At 47.9% G+C, this 22,487-nt stretch overlaps 2 protein-coding genes across 2 annotated transcripts in view; one reads left to right on the top strand and one right to left on the bottom strand.

The window, feature by feature from the left end:
- LOC143008282 (putative flavin-containing monoamine oxidase A) overlaps nt 1–10,003 on the bottom strand; it is a 29,484-nt gene extending 19,481 nt beyond the window's left edge. Inside the window, exons 1-7 of the mRNA XM_076159963.1 lie at nt 9,708–10,003; nt 9,529–9,616; nt 5,164–5,344; nt 4,598–4,712; nt 4,311–4,468; nt 3,498–3,587; nt 1,436–1,520 (exon numbers count right to left, since the gene is read on the bottom strand). Coding sequence (XP_076016078.1) covers nt 1,436–1,520; nt 3,498–3,587; nt 4,311–4,468; nt 4,598–4,712; nt 5,164–5,344; nt 9,529–9,616; nt 9,708–9,825 — 835 coding nt within the window. The 5' untranslated portion in view covers nt 9,826–10,003. The remainder of the gene's footprint in view (nt 1–1,435; nt 1,521–3,497; nt 3,588–4,310; nt 4,469–4,597; nt 4,713–5,163; nt 5,345–9,528; nt 9,617–9,707) is intronic.
- Nucleotides 10,004–10,854: 851 nt separating this feature from the next.
- Nucleotides 10,855–22,353, top strand: vsig8a (V-set and immunoglobulin domain containing 8a). Its single transcript, XM_076159974.1, has 10 exons — nt 10,855–10,870; nt 11,022–11,451; nt 11,605–11,828; nt 11,993–12,161; nt 13,708–13,883; nt 14,431–14,635; nt 15,495–15,650; nt 15,919–16,041; nt 16,592–16,733; nt 21,903–22,353. Exons 4-10 carry the CDS (start codon nt 12,068–12,070, stop codon nt 22,102–22,104), a joined length of 1,098 nt encoding a protein of 365 aa, XP_076016089.1. The 5' UTR covers nt 10,855–10,870; nt 11,022–11,451; nt 11,605–11,828; nt 11,993–12,067; the 3' UTR covers nt 22,105–22,353.
- Nucleotides 22,354–22,487: the final 134 nt, after the last annotated feature.

Raw genomic sequence — 22,487 nt, 5'->3', positions numbered from 1 at the left:
TGCGAGATACGCCGCTAACACGCTCGTCTCTCCACGCACAGCAATCACACGCAGTCGTGCAGTTCATAAATCATTGAAGTGAGTGAGGAAATATATTAAAAAAAAAGGGAAAAGCGCCAGTGCTCATTATAAAAGATGGATGGATGAACAGAGAGATAAATCCAGGAGGCGAGAGGAGGATAAATCTGATGGATCGGGGAAAAGGCACCAACTCATACTCGCTGTTTGTGTTTGTAAATGTAAATGCGTCCGTCTTCCTACGCCTCAGCCCTGCAGTCACTCACACACTCACTCGCTCACTCACTCACTCATTCATTCATTCATCAGTCAACTTGTTTTGCTTGTTTGCTCCAAATCAAGTGACTGCAGATGTGAAAACCAAACATCTGTCAGTTTGTTAGAGGCGACTCGGCGTGATAGAGCCGACGGCATCAATCTACACGTCTGAGAGAGAGAGAGAGAGAGAGAGAGAGAGAGAGAGAGAGAGAGATAGAGAGAGAGAAGGAGAGAGAGGGACTTGAATCAGCTCGGGTCATAATCTCCATTTCCACCCCGACTCAGGCAAAGGAACTTTACCCTTTAAAGTAAACTACCCTTTATTCATTCCTGAGAGGTGACGTTTCAATCAACGGCCCTGACTCGGCGTTTGAGGACCCCCCCCCCCCCCCCCCCAACGCCATTTTAAGGCCAAAGAGAGTGACAGTACTGTGAGTGCTAGCCAGAGGATCCTTGCTGCATAATTCAGCCCTCGTCTCTAACCCGTCTGATTGAGGAGTCCTGGCCTCGGCCCACAGATCTGACTACGACGCTCTGAGTAACAAATGTGTTCACCGGCCGCAAACAAACACCGGCAACAGATTAATTTACTCCAAAAAACAAGTTTATTCTGTCACACTGAAGGAATCTGACTCCTGTAGAGACAAAAGTCCAATGTTTTGATCATTCGCAGGTGCAGTGAGGTGTGTTACTACTTATGACTGTACTACAGGTACGACACAAGAGGAGGCTGATCCTGATCCTCTGATGAGACAACAGAGACATGAGAGAGTAAATGGATGCGGCTTGTTTGCGGCTCATATTGGAGTTGTGGTTGGCAGTCAGGTTAGTTGGCACAGCTCAGATCAGCAGTGACGCCATTCCCACTTTCACCTTCCTACTCTCCACCATCAAACGGCCGCGCTGTGTACCGCCCGACCCCATTTGCGGTCGCAACCCCCGCACCGGATCCAATCCAATCCAATCCGGTCCGCCCGGGCCTGTCGCTTCTAAACTCGACGCCACCCGAGCGGCGCTAAATGAGAGCGAAGGAAAAGCCCCGCATTCATCTGCCGGGATGAGCCGTCGGACACGTTTGACAGACTTTGCTTTGCGAGCGAGTGGGCATGAGTGAGAATTTCATTAGTGTGTTGACAGAGGCGGTGTGACGCACACTGACCTGCCAAATGAGGAGGGCAGGTGACGATCACAGCTCGGCACAGGAGGCTGTCGGCGGCCGTCTTCACCTGAGCCCACTCATCATCCTGCACACACGCAAACAGAAACACAGCTGAATGGAGTCAGCACATTATATTTAGACTCTACCTGTGTTTCATTGAACGGCTGCGGCGCAGGAGATGAATGTTTTTCAAAGGTTCGATGGATCAAACTCAGCAAATCCAATCCTACCAACGCCACAGGTTGGACACTTTACCACAAACAACAACATTTGAGCCGTTGCCCAAAACTAACAATGTTTCACCTTTGCGATCGTTACGGCTCTTGAATTACTAGTTTTGGCTGCAGCGCCTCGTCCGTCGTTCACTCCGTGTTGGACTTTATGCACACGGTCACTTCACTTCAGCCAGAACATAAACAGTAGTTCTGTTTCGGGAGCCGAGGGAGTGTAAAGATGGCCGGGTCGCTGCTCTCCTCCTGTTGTTTGGGGTAAAGCTAAATGGATGTGTGTGTAACCTCCCAGACTAGCACTGTTTAAATACATTACACACAGACCAAAGATGGTAACCGGGGGCAACTCTGACCCCATAGGTTCACATGTTCAGAGGTGTTCTGGTTGACATGTTTTGAAATTTCGATTGCTTGATTTTGTCCTTGGGAGCTGAACTCTGCAGTGTGTGTTGGTGCTACACAGGCGTGGGTGTGTGTTCCGTCACGCCTTTGAGATGCCAGGTTCAGACATGTGTTTAGCTGCCGGGCGTGTATTCAGATATTGTATACATATTGAATGGCCCTATAGCTCCGGCCGTGTCTCTGCTGACTTTGGGTCGGAGCCTCAGGTGAGAGCTTGAACACCTGAGGGAGCAGAATGGAGTTAGAAGCAGCATGAATATGGACGCTGTACCTGTGGGACTACGGGACAGACGCTCCCCTCCCCTTGGTTCGGAAGCATTTCCACTTCCAAACTCTCACCTGACACGTCGACCCGCCGCTGCAGTTACGGTGATGAATCACATTTTGTCAGTCTCTCGCTTTTCTTTTAGGACGGAAGTCCAAAAGTGTGTAACTCTGGACGTACACATCCCAGGCAGCTGTAGGTGTATGCTGTGTCCGCGAGGACGCCTCACTTTATGAGAGCGGGGACCTCCGGCTGTTCTGAGGTGAAAGATTGAAAACTAAAGGCGACGCTGCTTTTACAATTGCGTCCCTTAAAATAGACCTGCCTGCCTGGAAACGTCTCACAGAAGCCAAATCAGCCAGCAATTGAATCGAGGAGAGCGTGGCGACATATTTCCAAGGGACCGGGGCCAAGTACACACAAACTACAGAGCAGAGAAGACTATCCGCACTCTGCCGTCCTTCCCACTGCTCTCCTTCTTTATCTCACACGGATGTGACTGATGACATTTCAGCGGAATTAAACGAAAAAGGAATTGGAAATGAGACTGAATTTTTTTTACACTCTCTGCCGCTTCTCAAGCCTTATCTGTGCAAAATTGAAACGCACGCCATTTGGTTATCATTCGTACTAAAAACAATGATTTATTTCATTCTGTCTGTTCATTCTTGCCTGCGCATCACAGAAATGTCTTCAGTCTGAAAGAGGAGTGGAAGGAATAATAGGAGGATGAGACAGAAGGAGTATGAAGACCAAGTAGTAATAACAGAAGGAGACGGAGCGGGACGGAGATGAGGAGGCGGAGGAGTGAGGACGTGGAGGAAGAGTAATAAGGGACAGGAGTCATAAGGCACGGAGGAAGAGGAGCAGTAATATTAGTGTTAAAGATCGTTCCTACAGTGTTATTCCCTTAATGTCTCTCTCCTCCGTTCATCCTCCAATTATCAATCAATGGATGCAGTGTGTCAGTGTGTATGTGTGTAATCAGCGTGGCAGCGAGGCGTACTGCAGGGCGAGGCTGCACACTTTAGGCCCGTGTCCGCTAAGGGAGGATGAAGGCGGCGATGCAGAGCAGACAGCGTCCTCACGGGCGACGGTGCGAGGACGGCGTTATCTCTGCGTCGCGCCTCATCAGACCCCGAGTGAGCCGTTAACTTTACTCCACCTGCCATATGGCGGTCACAGCCGAGCCCAGCCGGACGTTCTGCCATCCCACACGCTCCGCCAGACGCTCGGAAAGCTGCTGGGTGCCCCCCTGTGGAGAGACAGATATTACAGTCCGGCTCCACGCTTTCACTTTGCATCACAGAGGAGATGGAAGCCAGAATGGAAGCCAGGGCTCACAGGAAGGAAACTCAAGGACATTTTCTTTTGCTTAATATGAGCTGCAAAGTCAATATAATGTTGGAAAATGTGACAAAATATGTAAAATGTTGATTGTAGTGTGACTGATCGGCTCATTTTAGACTGCAGGTACTTCATTTTCCTGTCAATTGAGCGATCACACAGGTGCTCACTTGAGTATTTAAGAGTGTTCCAGACGTACTTAGAAGTATAAAAGCATGAAATAGCACAGCACAGAGTCAAAATGTGATACAAAAGCTACGATGAGAGACATGTTGATGTGCGTTTCATAGTTCCAGGCGTCTGCAGCTGTGGCAGTGCTGCTCATTAGGATTTCCTCCAGGAACTGAGAAACAATGTGAGGCTGCAGAAAGTAAACGGAACAAAGCTTTCTGTGGTGTGTGTGTGTAGACGTGTGTGAGGCCTGAAGGCTGCTCGCTGTTGCCGGGGGAGACGCAGGGTTCAGAAATGAGCGGGCACAAAAATAGACGTAGGACTGGAACATTCATGTTGAAGGACTAAAAAACAGGAAGTCCAGCAGATACTGGAGCACAGCCAGAAGTGTGAGATGGAGAAAGAGGAAGAGGAAGAGGAGAGGCTGGAAAACAGGCTCAGATCACCATCGGCTGTCTACCTTGATCTTCAGCTCCTGGGCAGAACCTGGTGTGCTCTCCAACAGCGGCAGGAGCCCGCCGGCCGCCGCCGCGTACGCCAGGAAGTACAGGAAGGACATCTGAGACGGCTCCATGCCAAAGACGGACCTGCTGCACAGCCCCATCTCCTCCCTGAGGTCTGGAGGAGAAGAGATGCTTGAATATACAGTACGACAAAGACAGACACTGCAGTACACACGTTACACACACACACACAGCACAACAACCTTCAAACTCAACACAAAGTTGACACGCAAAGGCTCTGTACCTTGAGTCCAGGCGTGTTGTTTGAGGTACGAGTGAAGGGTCATGCTGTCCAGTTCTACTGCGTTCGGGGTCCTGGAAGGGTCCTGAACACACACTGTGGCACACAACCTGTCCATCTACAGGCACATAACACAACCAGGCATGAGCACCAACACACACACACACACACACACACACACACACACAGACTGTGGACCAAAAAGCTACCCACTGATGAAAGGAGAGATAACTTTCAAAAATACTGCAGGTTGCTTCTCGGGCAATCAAAAATGTGATCTCGCCTTTATTTGCCACATTTTCAAACTGTGGTCCAGACATTTATCTGAGCCGGGAAGGTTGGACGCGACGCCCAGGGTGATAAATGAGCTTCAAGCGCTACGGCAAAGCATTTATTTGGTGCGTTTTCCCTCCCTGTGCGCTCGGGAGATTGCAACAAGAGAGAAGTTGTTTGCATCAGTCTGGAATATTGTTCGATGCTGCATTTTGTTATTCTTTCGACAGGTGGAAACATTGGCCTCAACCAATAACAGCTTTGAACTTGACATTGGGGCGATAACAAGGTCTCACCTTCCACAGGAGCTGGGTGAGGTCCAGCAGCACCAGCGGCGACAGAGCGGGGATGCTGGTGCCGTAGGTGCGAACCTTGGCGCCCGGTCGGCCCATGTGGTGCACTTTCTTGCCGGTGTTGAATTGTGGGTAAGTCTCCAGGCGCAGCTCCTCGATGAGCTCCAGGATGTGCGTTTGTGTTCTGAAAGAGGGAGGAGGAAGACGAGTAAAAAGCAGGGAGATTGAAGGATTTAGGACCTCTTGACTCGCTGCTACAGAATCTTGATTGCAGCTGATCTGACTTTAGAGAATTGAGCTCAGAGACGAGACGGCGAAGCGAGTCTTTACAGCAACAAATCAAATGTAGACGCAGAGCGAGGAACCCTGATCTCTGCTGTTCAAACCTCCATCAAAGTCATGTTAAAGGAGACAACGCACACTTTCTTCAAACCAGCTCAGGAGTGGAAGCGTTCTCTCCGATCTCAGTCACTAAGTGCTGTAAGACCAAGCCGGGGTTCAAGGAAGGGGACGCCAGCTGAATTGGAATGAGTTCCTCCCAAAACCTGTGGGTGTTGAGAGGGGACCTCAAACCTGACAAGAGGCTTTCAGAGGGATCATCAGAGGGGTTCAGCAGATGAGAGAGAGGTTTCTATGGGACGAGCAAAGGGATCCATGTAGGAACGTCTCTCCTAGGTGAGGCAGGAACGGAGAAGTCCTTCCAGGTCCAGTAGATACGGAAATAGATATCTAACGCGCCCAACCCGGTCTGCTCATGCCAGGCAGAGGCCGCAGGGTTAATCTTGTACATTTGTGTTAATTCAAAGACCACATTTCCACTAACGAGCATCTGAAAGCTGTGAGGCCTGTTGATGGATTGGAAAGGAGCTTCATCTCCTTTCCCCAAAAATGGAAGAGAGATAAATGGAGCGTCAGGTGATTGATGGAGGCGAAACATTACAGCAACAGATCAAACATCGAGACTACGAAGAGGATCAGACGTATGAGCAGAAGCAGAGACGGGAGATGGACAGGAGCTCAGAGTTTAACTTCAACATCTCTGCTCGGTCTCAACACATAGTCCTGTTTGTATTCTCTCCATCTTCGCCTCTCCGCAGCTGTTTTACATTTCTCGCGCGTCCTCGGCACCGAGCGGCGCTTTGCTGTTGCTGTCGCTGCCGCTGCCGCCGCCGTCAATGTTGTTGTTGTCCTGCCGTGCAAATGAAGGGTGTGTGTGTGTGTCTGAGTGGACGCATGCACATGCAAAGAGCTGCAGTCTAAACACACACACACATCACCACCACAACATGCTCCAATCTTAACTATGCCGGTGCAGTAAACAGCGGAGACATCTGCCTGATCCTGATCCTGATCCTGATCCTTATCCTTACCATACACACGATAATCAGTTGAGGATTAAGGATAAATTAAGGAACATTAAGGATAAATGTTTCACAGCAGCCTCAGTGAACGTGATGATTCATCCACAATCAGGGCTCTTTGGTGAGTTACACACTCTCGTGGAGAAGACGTTCCCTCCTGGCACACACTAATGACTGAACAACACCCTCCACTTCCTGTACAACTGAGAATAGATCTGACATTTGCAGTGAGTGCCAGTCGTCATCCTCATGAACGTTTTCAAGCAATGTTCCGTCCTCCTTTCAGAGAGAGATTTGTATGAAAGCAGACTCATATCTATTGTTTATGGAAAAACAGAGTTAACATAAGCGTGTGTCGGTCCTGAGTGTGTGTTTGTCAGGGCCTCCTTGTTCTCTCGCCTTCAGGCTGAAGGGATTGATCCAAGGCTCCTGCTTTCTGTTGGATCTTAGAGCAGGATCCACAACTGACTTGAGTTCAGAATGCTTAAATGTGAAGTAGAGCTGGGAAGAAGAAATACGCAGCCAGCAACCAACAAAACCAACAAAACCAACACAATCCAACACAATCCAACATTATAAGCATCAGGAATCAGCGCAGGTTTTGCATGGGGTTGCATGGGTTTGTTTTTGAGTTTTGATTGTATTGCTTGAAGCATTTGCATCCCATTTTATTGCGGGTTCGCTTTTAGTTTATGAATGCTGTCTGCTCAAACTGGAGGCACAGCTCCTCTCCTGCTCCCTGAGGGATCAAAGCGAATACAGAGCATCTATCCTAGCATCCTGGTTATTTAATGTTCTGAAAAGCTGTTCGGGCCAAAAGAAGCGAGAAGAAGAGAAGAAGAACAATCAGCAGTCAACTGTCAAGAAGTTTAAACCCATTAATGTCAAATCATTGCATAAATCCCATCTTAATTACCTTCATTGATGCGTTTGTACCAAGTGAGTTGGAGATTATTCAGAGTTAAACTCAACCCTGCACGGCGTGTGAGAGGAGAGTGTTCCCGCCGTGCGTCATGTCATTTCCACCACACGATGGCGGCTCCCTTCAGTGTTCAGGGGTCAGGCTGACATTCTGCTCCTCAGCCTTCAGGAGGCCGGGACCATAATAGAACGTGTAATTATTCCCACTCGGGTGAACTCTAAATTGTACTGCCCTCCGTTTTTTAATAATACGCACATACAATCGGCTCGTTTGAGATTTCCCCTGAGACTTCCTGTACATCACAATGGACACGACGAGGCTTTAAAGCTGAAGTACGTCTGTGGGCAATACTTCCTTTTATTTTTAGCTCAGAATCATGGAAAGACTTTATTTACCAAGTACATAGACGAGGGAATGAAAGAGACAGTGAGATATTTGCTGTGTAAAGAGTGAAAGGGATTTAGAAGAGATGTGTGTGAGTGTGAGAGGAAGAAATCAACACACGAGCTCTGGAGTAGAGACGCAGCAGCACGAGAGAAGACGTCTTCACAAAACCTTACAGAATCCCGATTAGCGGATGTCTGAGTGAATGTGTGTGAGGCCGTTTGGAGGCACGCTTTACAGGGAGGAAGGAGGAAATGTAACGTTGAATAGAGAAGGGAACGTTGAGACTTTCATTGGGCGATCTGCAGGCGGCGCGTTGTGGAATTTCCATTAAATCAAGCAGCGCCCGATCAAATCACCCGTTTAAAATGCTCAGAGGATCGTGTCTGTCAAGCGGCGTGTGTGTGTGTGTGTGTGTGTGTGTGTGTGACGTATTCCCCAACAACTTTGAAAGTAGATGTTCAGAGTAATGTGTGTGTGTGCGCTGTGGCGTCCCTTGAAAGTTTGGCCAGGCGTCAGGACCAAAGCGCTTTAGCTGCTCTTTCATTCCGCCCGCCTGCCATCAGACCGTGTAACAAGAAGCCATTATGATTCTTGGTAATGTCCCTGATGCATTTAAATTCACATACGCGCCTTCATCTCCTCAGGATCGGACTGCGATGGACTTCTAACAGGTATAACTCAAAAAGCGGCCGCACGTGGACGGAATGCCGCAGCTGAACTTCTGACTCCGGCACATTTGGTCTTCACTTTCAGCAGCACAGTGAGACTTTGGACTTTGAAGATTTTCCTGATTACTTTTAAGGCCCCAGAGTCGCCCCCCCAGACTCCACCTATCCACAGCCTGATGTCCTCATACAGGGACCTGCTGGAGGAGCTCAGGCTTTGTGCTAAATCAGTAGAAACCTCTTCTTTAAACTCTTTTTGATGGCGTTGCTTTTAGGTACAGTATCTTAATGTTTTGTTCCTTTCTCCATTCCACTCCTGCACTTTATGCTTCAGTAATGGTTACAGTTTGTTCTAATGTGTTTGTGTTGGGCTGAAGCACTTTGTAATGTTGTTTTGGATAAGTGCTCCTTATTTAAAGATTCCTGCTAATGTTTTTCCATTTTTGATCATTTTTAACAAAGTTTGAAATGTTGTTCATCATCTGTGCCTGCATGCTGCTGCTCAGTGGGTTTGTTTACCTTTGACCTCACGTCCGCTTTCTGTAGCTTTCAAAGGGCAAGAGGAAGAAGTGTTTACGGGGTGGAACACAGACGCCTACATGTGTGTGTGTATTCCCGTGTGTGTGTGCAGCACACAACCTACAGTTACCGTAGCTGTTGGCACAAGCACACACACCTCAAAAGTTTGACTGTAAGCAAATTATCCCCGTCTGATTCTTGTTTATCATCACAATGACGACATTAAAACACCACAAGTGTGTGTGTTTGTGTGTGTGTGTGTGTGTGTGTGTGTGTGTGTGTGTGTGTGTGTCATCCCTGTTACAGCACATGTGATATGTTGGTACAACAGATGTTCTTGTTTGAATGTCAACAAGCAGCGACAATGAATTCACTTTGAATCAGAATCGTAACCCTTCCAACAGAGATGATGTCACACACACACACACATTCTCTAACATTTAACTTCCTCTACATTTCCCAGCATGTAATCCCATCATTGTGCACTGAAACCCGTCTGTCCTCTTTTGTTTACCTGCCCACCCACTGGCCGCCAAAGTCCCACCGGTCGACCCCATTGGCTGCTGGGATGTCACAGGACAGCGTTCGTCCGCCCACTCGATCTGGAGGAGTACATTTGTCTTCATCATGAGTATACCAGGTTAGGTGTTGAAGCTTCCTGTTGTTTATAAAACCTAACAAACGCCCACCAACCTTTCGCCTCCAGCACCAGCACCCGCAGCCCAGAGCTCCTCTTCCTCAGCAGATGAGCCGCACTCAGTCCAGACAACCCGGCTCCGACCACGATAACGTCCCAAACCTCCGCCGTCATGTTGGAGCCTGAGTGAGGGATGGCTCTGTGTGTGTGATCCCTCTGTGCGCTCTGTGTGCGTGTCCCCTCTGTGCGCTCTATGTATCAGCAGAGTTATCTGAGCCAGAGCGACCTTTGTGATGGTGAGCCGCTCTACCTCTGACCTACTTGGAGAGGAAACGACAACAAAAGCAACAGAAAGCGTGAGAGGCTCTTTGATTGTGGAGCAGCAGAGGTGTTTGTTTGTTTGATCGGCGACTCTGAGCCCAACATGAATACAAATGTGCGTGAACGGCTTTGATTGTGACCTGGGCTCAAGGTCAACCATCAGGATATCTGACCTGCTATCGCTCAGTCAGCAGTGCCGGTTGTACATATTACGCAATATACACAGCTGTTTGCCCACACACACACATCAAGGGTTGGGTTTATCTTTGTAATCTTTTTCCTTGAGAAGAATTGAGAAATTTACAGAATTTACTATTTGTTTTTGTTTTTTTATGATAAATAAATGGAATTGTGAAGAACACCTTTAAAGCCTGGATTGAACTATTCAAGACCGGTTTCTGAATGAATAAATAATCAGGATGGAAAAAATAACTATGTCAATAAATTGTTGGTTTGACGATGAAAGTACGAGACCACGGCTCTGCTCAGGTTGCCGTGGTGATCCCACTGATGGTTTTGCTGTTTGTTGGCACAGCAGCGTTAAGAAAAATCACAAAAACATTAAATATGAAACAGAGTGGTTCGCCTGCAGGCTGCTCTCTTCATCATGATCCCTCCTCCTCCTCCTCCTCCTCTGTGACACAAGGAACACGTGAGACAACGTGACTGCACTACCAACGTGAACGTCTGACTCGGCTTCTTCTTCTTCTGTGGGCCGCTGGAGTAAACCTTCATCGCTAAACCATTTTACGATCATTTCCTGTGATTGTAAAGGCATTCCACTGCAGGTGTGCCACAATGATAACCTGTATGGAGCCAGCTAACACACACACACACACACACACACACACACACACACACACAAACAATTTCAAGTGGAATAACCAGTTTTTTTTTGGTCACTTGAGATCTTGGTTGGTTTCCTCATTATTGAGACCAAGGACACCTGACAGAAGGGGGGGCGGTGTGTGTGTGTGTGTGTGTGTGTGTGTGGTGGGTGGGTAGCTGGACAGGTGCAGGGTGAATTATTTACAACAAATAACACAAAGGGTGTGGAGAGTAGCAGTGTGTTTGTGCGACGGGCTGGAGGAGCTGAGGGCGACCGGCTCTGCGTTTGTGTTTCAGAATATTAACTTTGACCTTCAGGTAAAGGAAGGCGATTTGTTTGTATGATAACACAAAGTTAAGACCAGGAGCTTTGTTAAAGTCTCAGCACATCCCCTCAAATACAAAAGACACAACACAAAGCCTGAATATTGATGATTTGTGATCGATCCAGATGAAGCAGCTTGTGTGTTGTGCGTCCTCGCCGCGTCTCCACTTCGCCTCGTGTCGTTTGGGTTCGTTGCCTTTCCGTCTCATCACCATAAGCCGCATTTAATTGGACAGATGCTCCTCCGGTTAGGCTCGTTATAGAGGGATTACTTTGTGTTGTTGTTTAACTCGGGGCGCTGCTTTTACCAAAAAGCATTTTCACAGGTTTTAATGCTATTTATTTCTTTATTTCCTTTCCTTTTCTTTGTATTCATGTATTCGCTCATTGAAAGTCTAATGCCTCTGTTTTCTCTTTGGCCCTCACCTTAAATGATTTTGTGTGCTCGTACTTTACATCCTTTGCATTTGTGGTAACAGTAGCTGTCGTTGGTTGACACGGCGACAGCTGAGCGGCGGCTGCACCAGTTCTGCCACCTGGGCCGACAGGTAGAGCAGGTAGAGCAGCCGCCCAGTGGGACGGCTCTATGCTGATGAGGAGGAAGTGCTGCACAGAAGGGGAAGCAGGGCTGCAGGCTGCCGGGCTGTGTGACTGTGTGATCCTCTGAGCTCCACTCTGCTGGACTCCACACACCTGAATGCAGGTAAAAGAAAGATGACATCACTATATTCCTTATATTTCTATACATCTCACCCTATGTTTTAGCCTTGTTAGTCTTAATGAAGTAGCATGTTTGAGTTCAGTCTTATGACAGAGTGAGATAAGAATCAAACTGTTGTCTAACTTGTTTTCACTCCCATTGTCCAGTGAGGCTGAACTATGTGAGATGGTGCTACAGATGTTGCCTTGCCTTCATTCTTTCTCCTCTTCATCCGGCTCAGCATGTCCAAACAGACGGCAGGCCGTTGCAGGAGGCTCTCGTCTCTCGGCCGTCCTCTCTGGTTCTCTGCCTTTGTGTTCAGCCTCTTGAGCTCGGGTAAGAAAATTAATTCCAACTCTCCCAGCGACTTTTGATGTCCATTATCTGGCAGGGGCAGGATCTTCATCACAAACACACATGTCTGTTCGCTCCCCTCGCTGCTGCCTCGGTGGTGTTGGCTTCCCGGTGTGTTGCCATGGCGCTCCCCTCCTGGCCAATGGGGGTTTGAAATTCGCCCTCCAGGTGATTGTTTGCCGCCTAACGTTCCAGGGATGTGAGCCGTTGTGCTCTCCCTCGGGGCGGAGCTGTTTACGTAGGCTGCAAACATCTCCAAACACGGCCCGATCCTATCCCTGTTCAAAACACACTCTGTAGAGATGTGGAGCTGCTTTAGAAAGGCACTTTTGGAACTTGAGCCTTGTGTACAAACCTTGTGTACAAAGATGTCTTAAGGCCAGTTTTGTGTCCTGGTGGATAAAAGTGAAATTAAAAGATAAGCCCTTCATTCTCCGCCCCTGCAGAATGATTCTAAAAGTACTATTGTTAGTGTGGGGCGCTGAGTACACTCTCAGTCTGAAGGACTGTTTGTTGTGTCGTTGTAATGACCCCCCCCCCCCCCCTGCTTCAACCAGTCTGCTGGATTCTGAGCTCTTGTTTTGAAAGATTGTTTTGGCCTATAACAGCGACCATAATGCAGCTAACACCACTCACAATACCTTCCTGCCTTTTGTTCGAAATTCATCCATTATGTTGGCTTCATCTTGAGCTCCTTGAGATCCTGCGTCTTTGAAAATATATAGATGACAACAACAGTGTGCTGTAATTTGGCCCGGTGCCTCTGTGTACGACTTGATCTGTGTCAACAACGCCAAATAGTTATTATATCCACATGAGCCGAGGCAGTGTGGGGTCAAGTTTCAGCACTGGCCACCATGCAGACCTGGGGTTTGAACCCATGCAGACCTGGGGTTTGATCCCATGCAGACCTGGGGTTTGAACCCATGCAGACCTGGGGTTTGATCCCATGCAGACCTGGGGTTTGAACCCATGCAGACCTGGGGTTTGATCCCATGCAGACCTGGGGTTTGATCCCATGCAGACCTGGGGTTTGAACCCATGCAGACCTGGGGTTTGATCCCATGCAGACCTGGGGTTTGATCCCATGCAGACCTGGGGTTTGAACCCATGCAGACCTGGGGTTTGATCCCATGCAGACCTGGGGTTTGAACCCATGCAGACCTGGGGTTTGATCCCATGCAGACCTGCAGAACTTTTCCCGAAACAATTTTTTTCCGCATTTCCTCTGAGTTGGATTAAAGTTTACTGTTTGGCTTTTGATTTTCGAAAATTGGTTTTGCCACAATTTGCAGTCAAGGTTGAGTGGCCGTAGATCGAGTGCTGTGTTTCTGTTGTACGATTTGCGGAAGTCGCTCTGCTTGAGCTTCCTCTCTATTGTCTTGATTGCTTCTACTTTGGTGAGCTGAAAGGTCAATGGCCAGCAGGAAGTGGAGTGCAGGAGCGGAACGTAACATGAGAGCAGCTTGTGAAATCACACATTTCCGATCTGAGGTCAGGTTCTCAAGTCTTCTCTGACATTCTACAGAAATCGGACGTGCCGGAGGGTTGGAGGTGATCTCCACAGGGCCGCAGACCGTCAAGGGGGCCCGGGGCCAGAGCGCGGTTCTGGGCTGCAACTACACGCCGGGCCCCTCGGACACCGGGGAGATCGACATCGAATGGTTGGTGGTCAGTCCAGACACGACGCAGAAGGACCAGCTGGTGAGCGACATCATGCGTGTGTGTGTTTGTGTGACTCATCCAGGTCACCGCGAAGGCAAATGAAACGTCTCGTGCCGGCCTTTTAAATCATCCAGTCCATTAAAATTTCATCGCTCCTCTCCGCAGATTAACACCAGTAGTCGGATTCGGACAATCTGGCGCCGGGTGTGTGTGTGTGTGTGTTGGAGCGAGGCTGAACTTCCCGCGCCTTTCTAATTTCACAGAAATTAGTTGTTTACCTCATTTGCCTTTCAAATTAAACGAGTCATTAGCGCCTGAGTCTCGGGAGGGAAGGTTTGTGTTTTTTTTTTACGGAGACACGGCGCCCGTTTGTGCCCCGAGGCAGGAGACGTTTTAATTATACCCAACACAACCACTGACCAAGTACAGCTGATTCAGACAAGTACACAGTGTAGATGATGATGTCTCTACAAAAGTCCTCAATTGCATTCAGGTTATTGAAACGCTGCAGTCATTACCCAGCATCCTCTGCGGTGTGACCTCAGCGTTCAGGTTGACTGACTGACTCCTGCTTCCTTTCCTTCAGCTCTTGTCCTACAGCGGCGGCAAGAAATTCGTCCACGACAGCCACGCCCTCGCCAAAGGTCTGGACTTTGCCGCCGGTGACCCTTCGCGCGGCGACGCCTCGCTCTCCATCCCGGTGCTGTTGCCCGCCCACAGAGCCACCTACCAGTGTAAAGTCAAGAAGGCGCCCGGCGTGGACATGCGGAAGGTGTCCCTGGTGGTGCTGGGTAAGGGGGGAGTAGGGGGAGGGGCTGGGGAGGTTATTGGGTTGCGTCCACCTGTCACTTGTCTGCATCATTTATGCCCGAACTCATGTTTCATCCCCTGGCACAACCGCTCAGGACTCACGTTACACACTACACACCCCTCACACACACACGTTATTATCATCATTACTCTCTAAAAGCTCAATCTGGAACAAAATGGCTTTGTTGGTTTGTTGAATTTTCATACTGAGGTGGACAGATTGGGCAGTTAGAGAAGAAGAAGTAAAGACGCAGGATGATCTAAACCCACGTCTGTGCTCGCCACCGCCACCCCAAGACAATTTCGCCTGAAGGCAATTCAGCTTTCAGCGTGTTGAAAGTGTGGCGACGGCAGACGGCGTAATGATTTGGTCCTTATAGAGCTCTTTCATCCAACGACCTCACATTCAGGGTCACATTTAAGCTCAATTTACAGCCTGGACCTCCTCTCTCAGCTGCTCTGTCTCATTGCAGTGATATCTCTGTCACATCTGGGTCTGACTGATCTGTTCTGAGGCTCCCTTTAAGGTGAAGACGCTTGTCTCCAATGTGTCTCCAGCCTCTTCGTCCTTTCATCTTAAGTGAATGTTTACTCTCTCTTTCTGCCAGATGATAAAGTCTCAAATCCACTGCAATCCAGCAAAAAGGCTGAGGGATGAGATTTGAAAGGGAGGAGGAGTTAAATCCTGTGAGCTGAGAAATGTAGAAGGAGAACGCGGCACAGATCGAGTTTGGCTCGTGAAGCGCCAATTAAATACGATTTAACACCAGAACACTGCAGCCGTCTCATAGAACCAAACGCAGAGAAGGATTGAGTGACTCCTTCACTTTGTCGTTGCAGTGAAGCCGTCGGTGCCCAGGTGCCGGGTGGAGGGGGGGGCCATGGTGGGCGAGGCCGTGGCTCTGCACTGTGAGTCTGCAGAAGGTTCCACACCCTTAAAGTACTCGTGGAGGAGAGAGAGTGCAGGGCCCCTCCCTGCCTCTGCAGCCACACAGGGTAAGTGTGACCTCTGCTGATGTCACCACGCCACTGCAGAGCAAAGAGTGTGTGTGTGTGTGTGTGTGTGTGTGTGTGTGTGTGTGTGTGTGTGTGTGTGTGTGTTTCATTTGAATGCCAAGAGCTTCAATTAAACATAATCTGGCTGAGAAGCCATAGAGAATCTCCTTCATTGTAACCCTCTCTTCCTCCCTCCCCGCTCTCTGTCTCCCTCTATCCCCCCTCCCCCTTTCCTCTCTCTGTGCATGTGTGTGTGTGTTCCTGTCAGACAGTGCATCTGGAACGCTGGTAATCAGCAACCACTCGCAGAGCTTTGCAGGACTCTACCTCTGTGAAGTGAACAACGCTGTTGGCACCGAACGCTGCAAGATTAATCTGCAAGCCAACAAACGTAAGGATGAAGCCTCACACACACACACACACACACACACACACACACACACACACACACACACACACACACGTGACGGTGAAAAGACCCAGAACTCATCCTCTTAATGCCTAACACTCTTTGCTGCCGTGCCAAAATTCCCCTCTCTGCTTCACGTTTCACATTCATCTCACATAATGGACACAGCTGACGCGTCATGGTAGTTGCAGTTCTGCACCTCGAGCGTCTGGTTTTTAACGGCGACGCTCAATTTTCTTACTGAAAACACCTGAAACCAGAGCAGCCGCAGATCTGTGAACAATTATCCTCAGGACAAGAACTACAGACGCATCACAGCTGTCAGCCGCAGTGCGAGGACATCGAGGGGTAGTTTCTAAGGAGTGTGTTGTTGTAGTCAGACTCCTGTTTCTCCTTTGGTTCTGGGCTCAAAGAGGCACTCTGTACTCTTTCCATATTCACCCTCAGAGTGGAATCCTTCAAACTCTCTTCACCATCGCAGAACGCTTCCTTCTTTCACTCACACAGACTGATTATTTCTTGATCTTTTCAGCTCCAAACAGAGCGGCGCTGATCGTCGGCACCGTCGTGGGTTCCCTGCTCTTCGTCATCATCGTGCTGATCCTCATCTGGCTCTTGGTGTGGAAGTGCAGAGAGAGGCCTCGATATGACAAAGAGTTCTCCAATGAGATCAGGTACAATGCTGAAGCATAAACACGTAGAAACGCTGAGATCTGTTCAGTTCCCAGGTTCCTCCTTCAGGTTCCATATTAGCTAGTCAGATGGTTAAACACTTACCAACTAGCCACACAGTTAAGGCGACTAAAGACGAGAAATGTAGGACCAAAATGTTGACCCACATCTCCTAATGAAGCTACAAGGGGACAGAAACCACAATAACAACACCTTTGATTGACAGAGTCCTGATGTTCTTAGGACGCTGGTGGACTTTGGTTTCACGCTGCGGTTGCTGATTTGGCAGCACAGGCAGCTTCTCACACTGAAGAGCACTTTATTTATAACCCAGATGAACTCAAACGCAAGTTATTATTCATCCCTCTGCAGTAGATCCACTTTACACGCTGGGCTCGCCCACCGTATTTGATGGAGCGGAGACATGAGAGATGGCAGCTCTCCGCGTAGTGGCATGTTGAGATTTATGCTTTATCAACACTAGTTAAGGCGTTGGCGGGTTGTGCAGCCTGTGGAGCCGGGGCGCCTCTGTCGGGTTCATCAGCTACAGCCCGGTGCACAAAACAGAGGGAAATGCTGCAGTAATGAAGCAGCAGTGAGTCTCATGTGATGCTGCTGTGAAAAGCCACGCAGCTGGAAACTGTGTGGGTGTTGATCTATTACTTAAAATACTCGCCGGCGTATTGATACTGAACATGTATCAGCCTGAAGTCAGATACACACATGAGCCCGTCTGCCACCGGGAAACCACCGAGCCGATGATAAATAACAGCACACACTGGATTCCTACAGAATCCTTCCCACATATCGCCGCTGCAGATGAGAGTCACATGTCGGAAAACACAACTGTGAGCTTCAACATCCACACATTCTCACGAAGCAGGTATGGGCATGAAAAGCTACGATCCACTCTGCAGCATGTGTAAGACCTGAAGCCAGGGGGAGGAATCAAACACAACAATGTTAACAAATTAATGAGGAGTAATCCTGATTATCAGTTAATCAGCTACAGTATTAGGATGATTTGGTTTGGAGTCTTGTTCTCTAATCTGTTTGCTTACAGAACATTATCACTGTTAATGCGTCTTCTGCCTTTGACTTTATCTGAAATCCTAGGATTCATCCAAAATGATCGGCTATTCAATGCGCGGCTGCTAACTTCCCCCTCCGCCTCTCCTCTGCAGAGTTGGCTGCACATTCAAGGCTGTTTGGCATCACAGAATCATAAGAAAGGAATCCAGAGGCTTTGCTTATTAACACTTCTGAGTGAAAACGCCTTTGAAATCTCTCAAGACTGAGAAGACGTCAGAACGTTGATTCATTTCAGGTTTCTGTGACTCTCTGGCGTTCAGGTTGAGGTTTGGGAGCAGAAACAAACTAGATTCTAAAGGGTTTATTGATCTCAGAGCTTCAAAGCCGACCTGAGAACAAACATCTGCCGCCTCTGCAGACAGCAAAGTGTTTGTGAATTCTGCACCCTGACCTGCACATGCGTCAATGCTGCTCCGAAGTCAAACTTATCGAGTAATTGTTCCTCACTGTGATACTCATACCTTTAGAATTACCAAAGCATTGATGGCCAAGTTGTATTTTGAAGTTGTAAACTAAAATTCACGAGATGCAACATGAGTTTAACAGTTGGACGAAAAAAGTTGCCTATTCAAGTCTAGTCTAGTCTAGTCTGATACAGTTCTACGCATTTCTGTCCAAAAACACAACTCAAGCAGCATTATGATCCGTACGCTTCCATGTTTTGGTTGTTGCTTTCCAAAAAGCAATCAAAGGCACTAAACTGGTCTGTACCGCTTTACCACATGGCCTTTAGCACCTTTAGACCAGCGTACAAACGCTCACGACGTGCAGGAAACCCTCACGTGCTGAAACATAACGATGAATAATTTGCGATTTCACCCAAAAGCTAGTGAGCGTGAGCCAAGTCGACACGGCAGGCCTAGCGGGAGACAGATTGATGGAGACATACGGAGGAATGATGCATGAGTGTTGAGTTCTGGCAGCAGAAGCATCCAGGCAGCTGCAGCGCCGTTAATCTTCACAACACCAACAAAATAAAACCCTTTTGACGAAAACCTTCCTGTTCCAGCAGATAAGCCGGCCCGACACACAAACGTCCGTAAAACAAGTTTGGATTTCTGGGGAGTTTAATAATTGTGTCTCGCACGCTCGTCCTGATTTAGAGCGCCAGAGTCGACAAGGCGAGAGTGAGAAAAGCCTCCAATATTTATCCCTAATAAATAGTTCTGGCATTAAGAATTCTGCTCCTACAGAGACACTTGTACAAAGAAGCAGCAGATACCAAGTACTCCCCCAAAGTACTCACATATACCAGGAGTACAACCGCTAAATCCCTCAGAGAACACTGTTCGCCAAGTACTGTGTGTTTGGCACCAAAGAAGGAAGTAAAACTGGAAGAGAGGAAACGTACAAACATGAATTTTCTGCCTTCTGAATTCTCTCTGTCAACATGAGACACCTTGAAGAATGAGCCGTTTCACCCAAGTCGACAACTAACTTGGAGAAAACAGCAAACATCTTCTTGTTTGTCTCTGCATTCGTCTTCTGTGTGCGAGTAAATAACACAGAACACATCAGAATCAGATGCTATTTACCCGTTATGGCAACCAATAGCAACAACAGCCATTTCTTACAGTATTTAGTTTGTTGATTTCTTTTAAATAAATCATCTTGAATCTGAATGGATTTTTCCAATAATAATTGTAATTTTGTCCGCATCAGACAAACTGAAATACATGAACGCACGTGAAACTCTGTGTCCATTTGAAAGTGCAGAGCAGCGTGTTGGTGCTGGTGTTGGTGCTGGTGCTGATTCTAGTTTTGGTTCTGGTGCTGGTGGGTGGCTCTCTGCACTTCAAACACACTAAGCTCTGGTTGAAGATGTTGCAGTCCTCCTCAAGACGAGGGAGGCGCTGAACGCAGAGCGGCTGCCGGGTCGATACTGTGTCGGCTCAGCTTCTATTCTGACTCCTGCAGGAAAGTAAACAGCAAAAAAAGCTTCTTTTGTTCACAAAATAAATCCTCCCCCAAAATTGGACTTGTGGCTCATAAGCCCACACGCCTTCAAAGTAGATATTGAAGCAGGAGCTGAGTCGGCGTGGGAGGAGCGCGCTGTGTTCCGCTCGGAGGCAGCGGATGACACAGACTTCTCCTGCATCCGACACGCCGAGGTTCATCTTTCTCCATTTAAAGAAGAATGACATCGCAGTGGAGAGACGGAGCAAAGCAATATAAGTCTGAGCACCACCGACAATCACGGCCGTCCCATCTGTCAGTTAAGGCTGCTGGAAGAGAACGGCAAACACTGCAGATCCTGAGGGGGGAGGGGGAGGGGGAGGGGGGGCTGATGAGATGAGTCATGCAGTGGAAGCTTTACATTTACAGCAATAAAAAAAACTATAACTGTGCACAAATAGCGGTTGTGCGGCGCGGCGACGTGATCAAAACAGTCAGAGTTGACAAGAGCGACTTCAAACTCTGAAAGTAGTCAACGTTTATCTTTGACTCCTTTCTTCTTCTCTGCGCGTTGGAGGCAAATGGTGGTTTGCCACAGCGTTACGCACACAGCATTTACATTGATTCGCATTTTTTGTTTCACCGTCGCCATTTCTGAGCCTTTTCTTTGTTTCCCTCTGCACTTGAAGAGGATTTAATCGTTGGTTACATGTTGGTTCAGCCTCAGAGACTGAAAGAAAATAAACAGGCTTTGTTTTGATCGCAGATTTGCAGGATCTCGACCTCGTTAAGATCACAGTAGGGGAACTTAGGCGCCGCCTCCTACCGCCTCACTATCACCATTGTAACGTTGGTTTGCTTTGTTGTTTTCATCATAGGTGATAGAGCGGTTGCCATAAGACAGTTTCAGTTCCATCTCTCTTAATGGAATCACCGTTGTAATGGCTTCATCAATCTTAAATCTATACATATATATGAAATGATGCGAGGAAATATTTTCTCTGTTAAACTCAATTGACCTTGTTTACTTACTTCATTAAGTCACTTACACTTTGTTTCACTTACACTTTGTTTCCACTTATTAAACATTACTTGTTCTGCCTTGGCGGAGGTATATACTGCGGGCCCATTACAGTAAGATTTATTCTTGGGGGGAAAAGTACGGGGGAAGCATGTAGGAAGTATTTAATGTAGGAGTGTGTTTGTTCAGTGTATTGATGCCTGTGCGTCCAGGGAGCCGTCCCACAGGCGTGTTATTACCCATTTCAGCTTAACAAAAACAAATTTATTCCCTTTAACAGCAAAATTCAGAGACCTCGGCTGCTACACGAGCAGAAAATGTCCAAGGTAATCATTCGTACAGACGCCTTTTCTGACAGACGAGCAAATCCCAGCCGGTATTGCAAAGTTACATGAATGCAAAATGCAAAGTGGCTCCCGGCCTTGGATGTTGAGGGCGGAAATTGTGCGCTACATGCTGGAGTTTGAGTTTAAAATCTGACAATTTTACAGTTAAGAAGAGGAGAGGCAGTAAATACAGGGCGCGAGTGTAAGAGCGGCGACAGCAGAGAAAAGCCTGGTCTCAGTGTTCGGGTGTAACGTTCTGGTCACAGAGAATCTGATTACCTCCCCCAAGGAAGACGTGAATTTAGCTGTGTTTGTCTGTCTGGCTGTCAGAAGAATATCTAAAAAATGGATCAACACAGTTCAACAGAGCATAACATCACCGGTTACAGTTTGTGAATAGGGCCTCACATGGTAGCAGCTTTGTTGTTTTGTCAGTGGTACGGTTATAATTGGAGTGCTGCTCTGCCTTGGTGGAGGTATGGGCTCTATGTATGTGTGTCAGACACGCTGAGTCCGGTCAGTTCATTCTCATGAGCAGGCAGAAAAGCAGCCGAGTGAGCCTGAGTCATCTCACCCCCGACAGCGAGCAGCGGATCTCATTCACACACTAAAGGACAGCAGAAGCTCCATTAGGGCACAGCAACACCTGCCAGTTCGGACTTAAATAGTGTGAAATGAGCTCTGTGTCCTGTTGTCCGGATCTTTACAATAACCATGAACAAACTTATTACAAAACTTATTACAAAACTTATTACAAAACTTATTACGAAACTTATTACGAAACTTATTACAGAACTAATTTTGCTGTCTTTCTGTTATGTTCCTATGCCGGCCAGGGAAGACGCCCCGCCTCCAGAGAGTCGCCCCACTAGTCGCGTAACGAGCCGGAGCACCGCCCGGCACCCGGACGTGACGTATTATCAAGGGAACAGCCCAGGTCAGAACTTCTACGGCGAGCAAGTGGCAGGACGTCCCTCCGACAACAGCAACGCGTATGCACCTGTGACCTACGACAGCAAGTACGGATACATCGTCTGACCAATGGACCCGACGCCATCTGATCTCTGATTCTGCTGTTTGTTTCTCTCACTGATGCTAATATTTGCTGTGACGGTTGTGATAATGTTGTTTTAACTTAATTTCTTTGAGATCTTTGCTGCCGACCTTTTATTCACTTATCCATGTAAAATGTGAGCATTTTTATTTTTTTTATTGCAAATAGTTTTTCAGTCAGAACTTGATGTTTGACGTTTTTATATATTAAAAATCGTTATTCCAAAAGTTCTTCTGGTCTTTTTATACTTGCTGTGGTTGTGGATGATAAATGAGGTATTAGAGAGAGTATTGGGTGTTTCAGACCAGCTGGGACCAGGTTTATCTTCTTCAGCTCAGACTGTGTTGCCCGCCTCCGTGTTGTCTTT

Source organism: Genypterus blacodes, unplaced genomic scaffold, assembly GCF_046128005.1.
Source record: "Genypterus blacodes isolate CSIRO-AG114 ecotype Tasmania unplaced genomic scaffold, CSIRO-AGI_Gbla_v1 ptg000101l_1, whole genome shotgun sequence".
Taxonomy (NCBI): Eukaryota; Metazoa; Chordata; class Actinopteri; order Ophidiiformes; family Ophidiidae; genus Genypterus; species Genypterus blacodes.
Note: the sequence above shows the minus strand (reverse complement) of the source record. Positions and strands in the feature narration are given on the sequence as shown.

Excerpts from the sequence above, each read along its gene's own strand:
- vsig8a (XM_076159974.1), top strand. The coding sequence starts at position 12,068 with ATGTCCAAACAGACGGCAGGCCGTTGCAGGAGGCTCTCGTCTCTCGGC. Across the intron at positions 12,162-13,707 it reads GTTCAGCCTCTTGAGCTCGG|AAATCGGACGTGCCGGAGGG; the intron begins GTAAGAAAATTA and ends GACATTCTACAG. Across the intron at positions 14,636-15,494 it reads GGTGTCCCTGGTGGTGCTGG|TGAAGCCGTCGGTGCCCAGG; the intron begins GTAAGGGGGGAG and ends TTGTCGTTGCAG.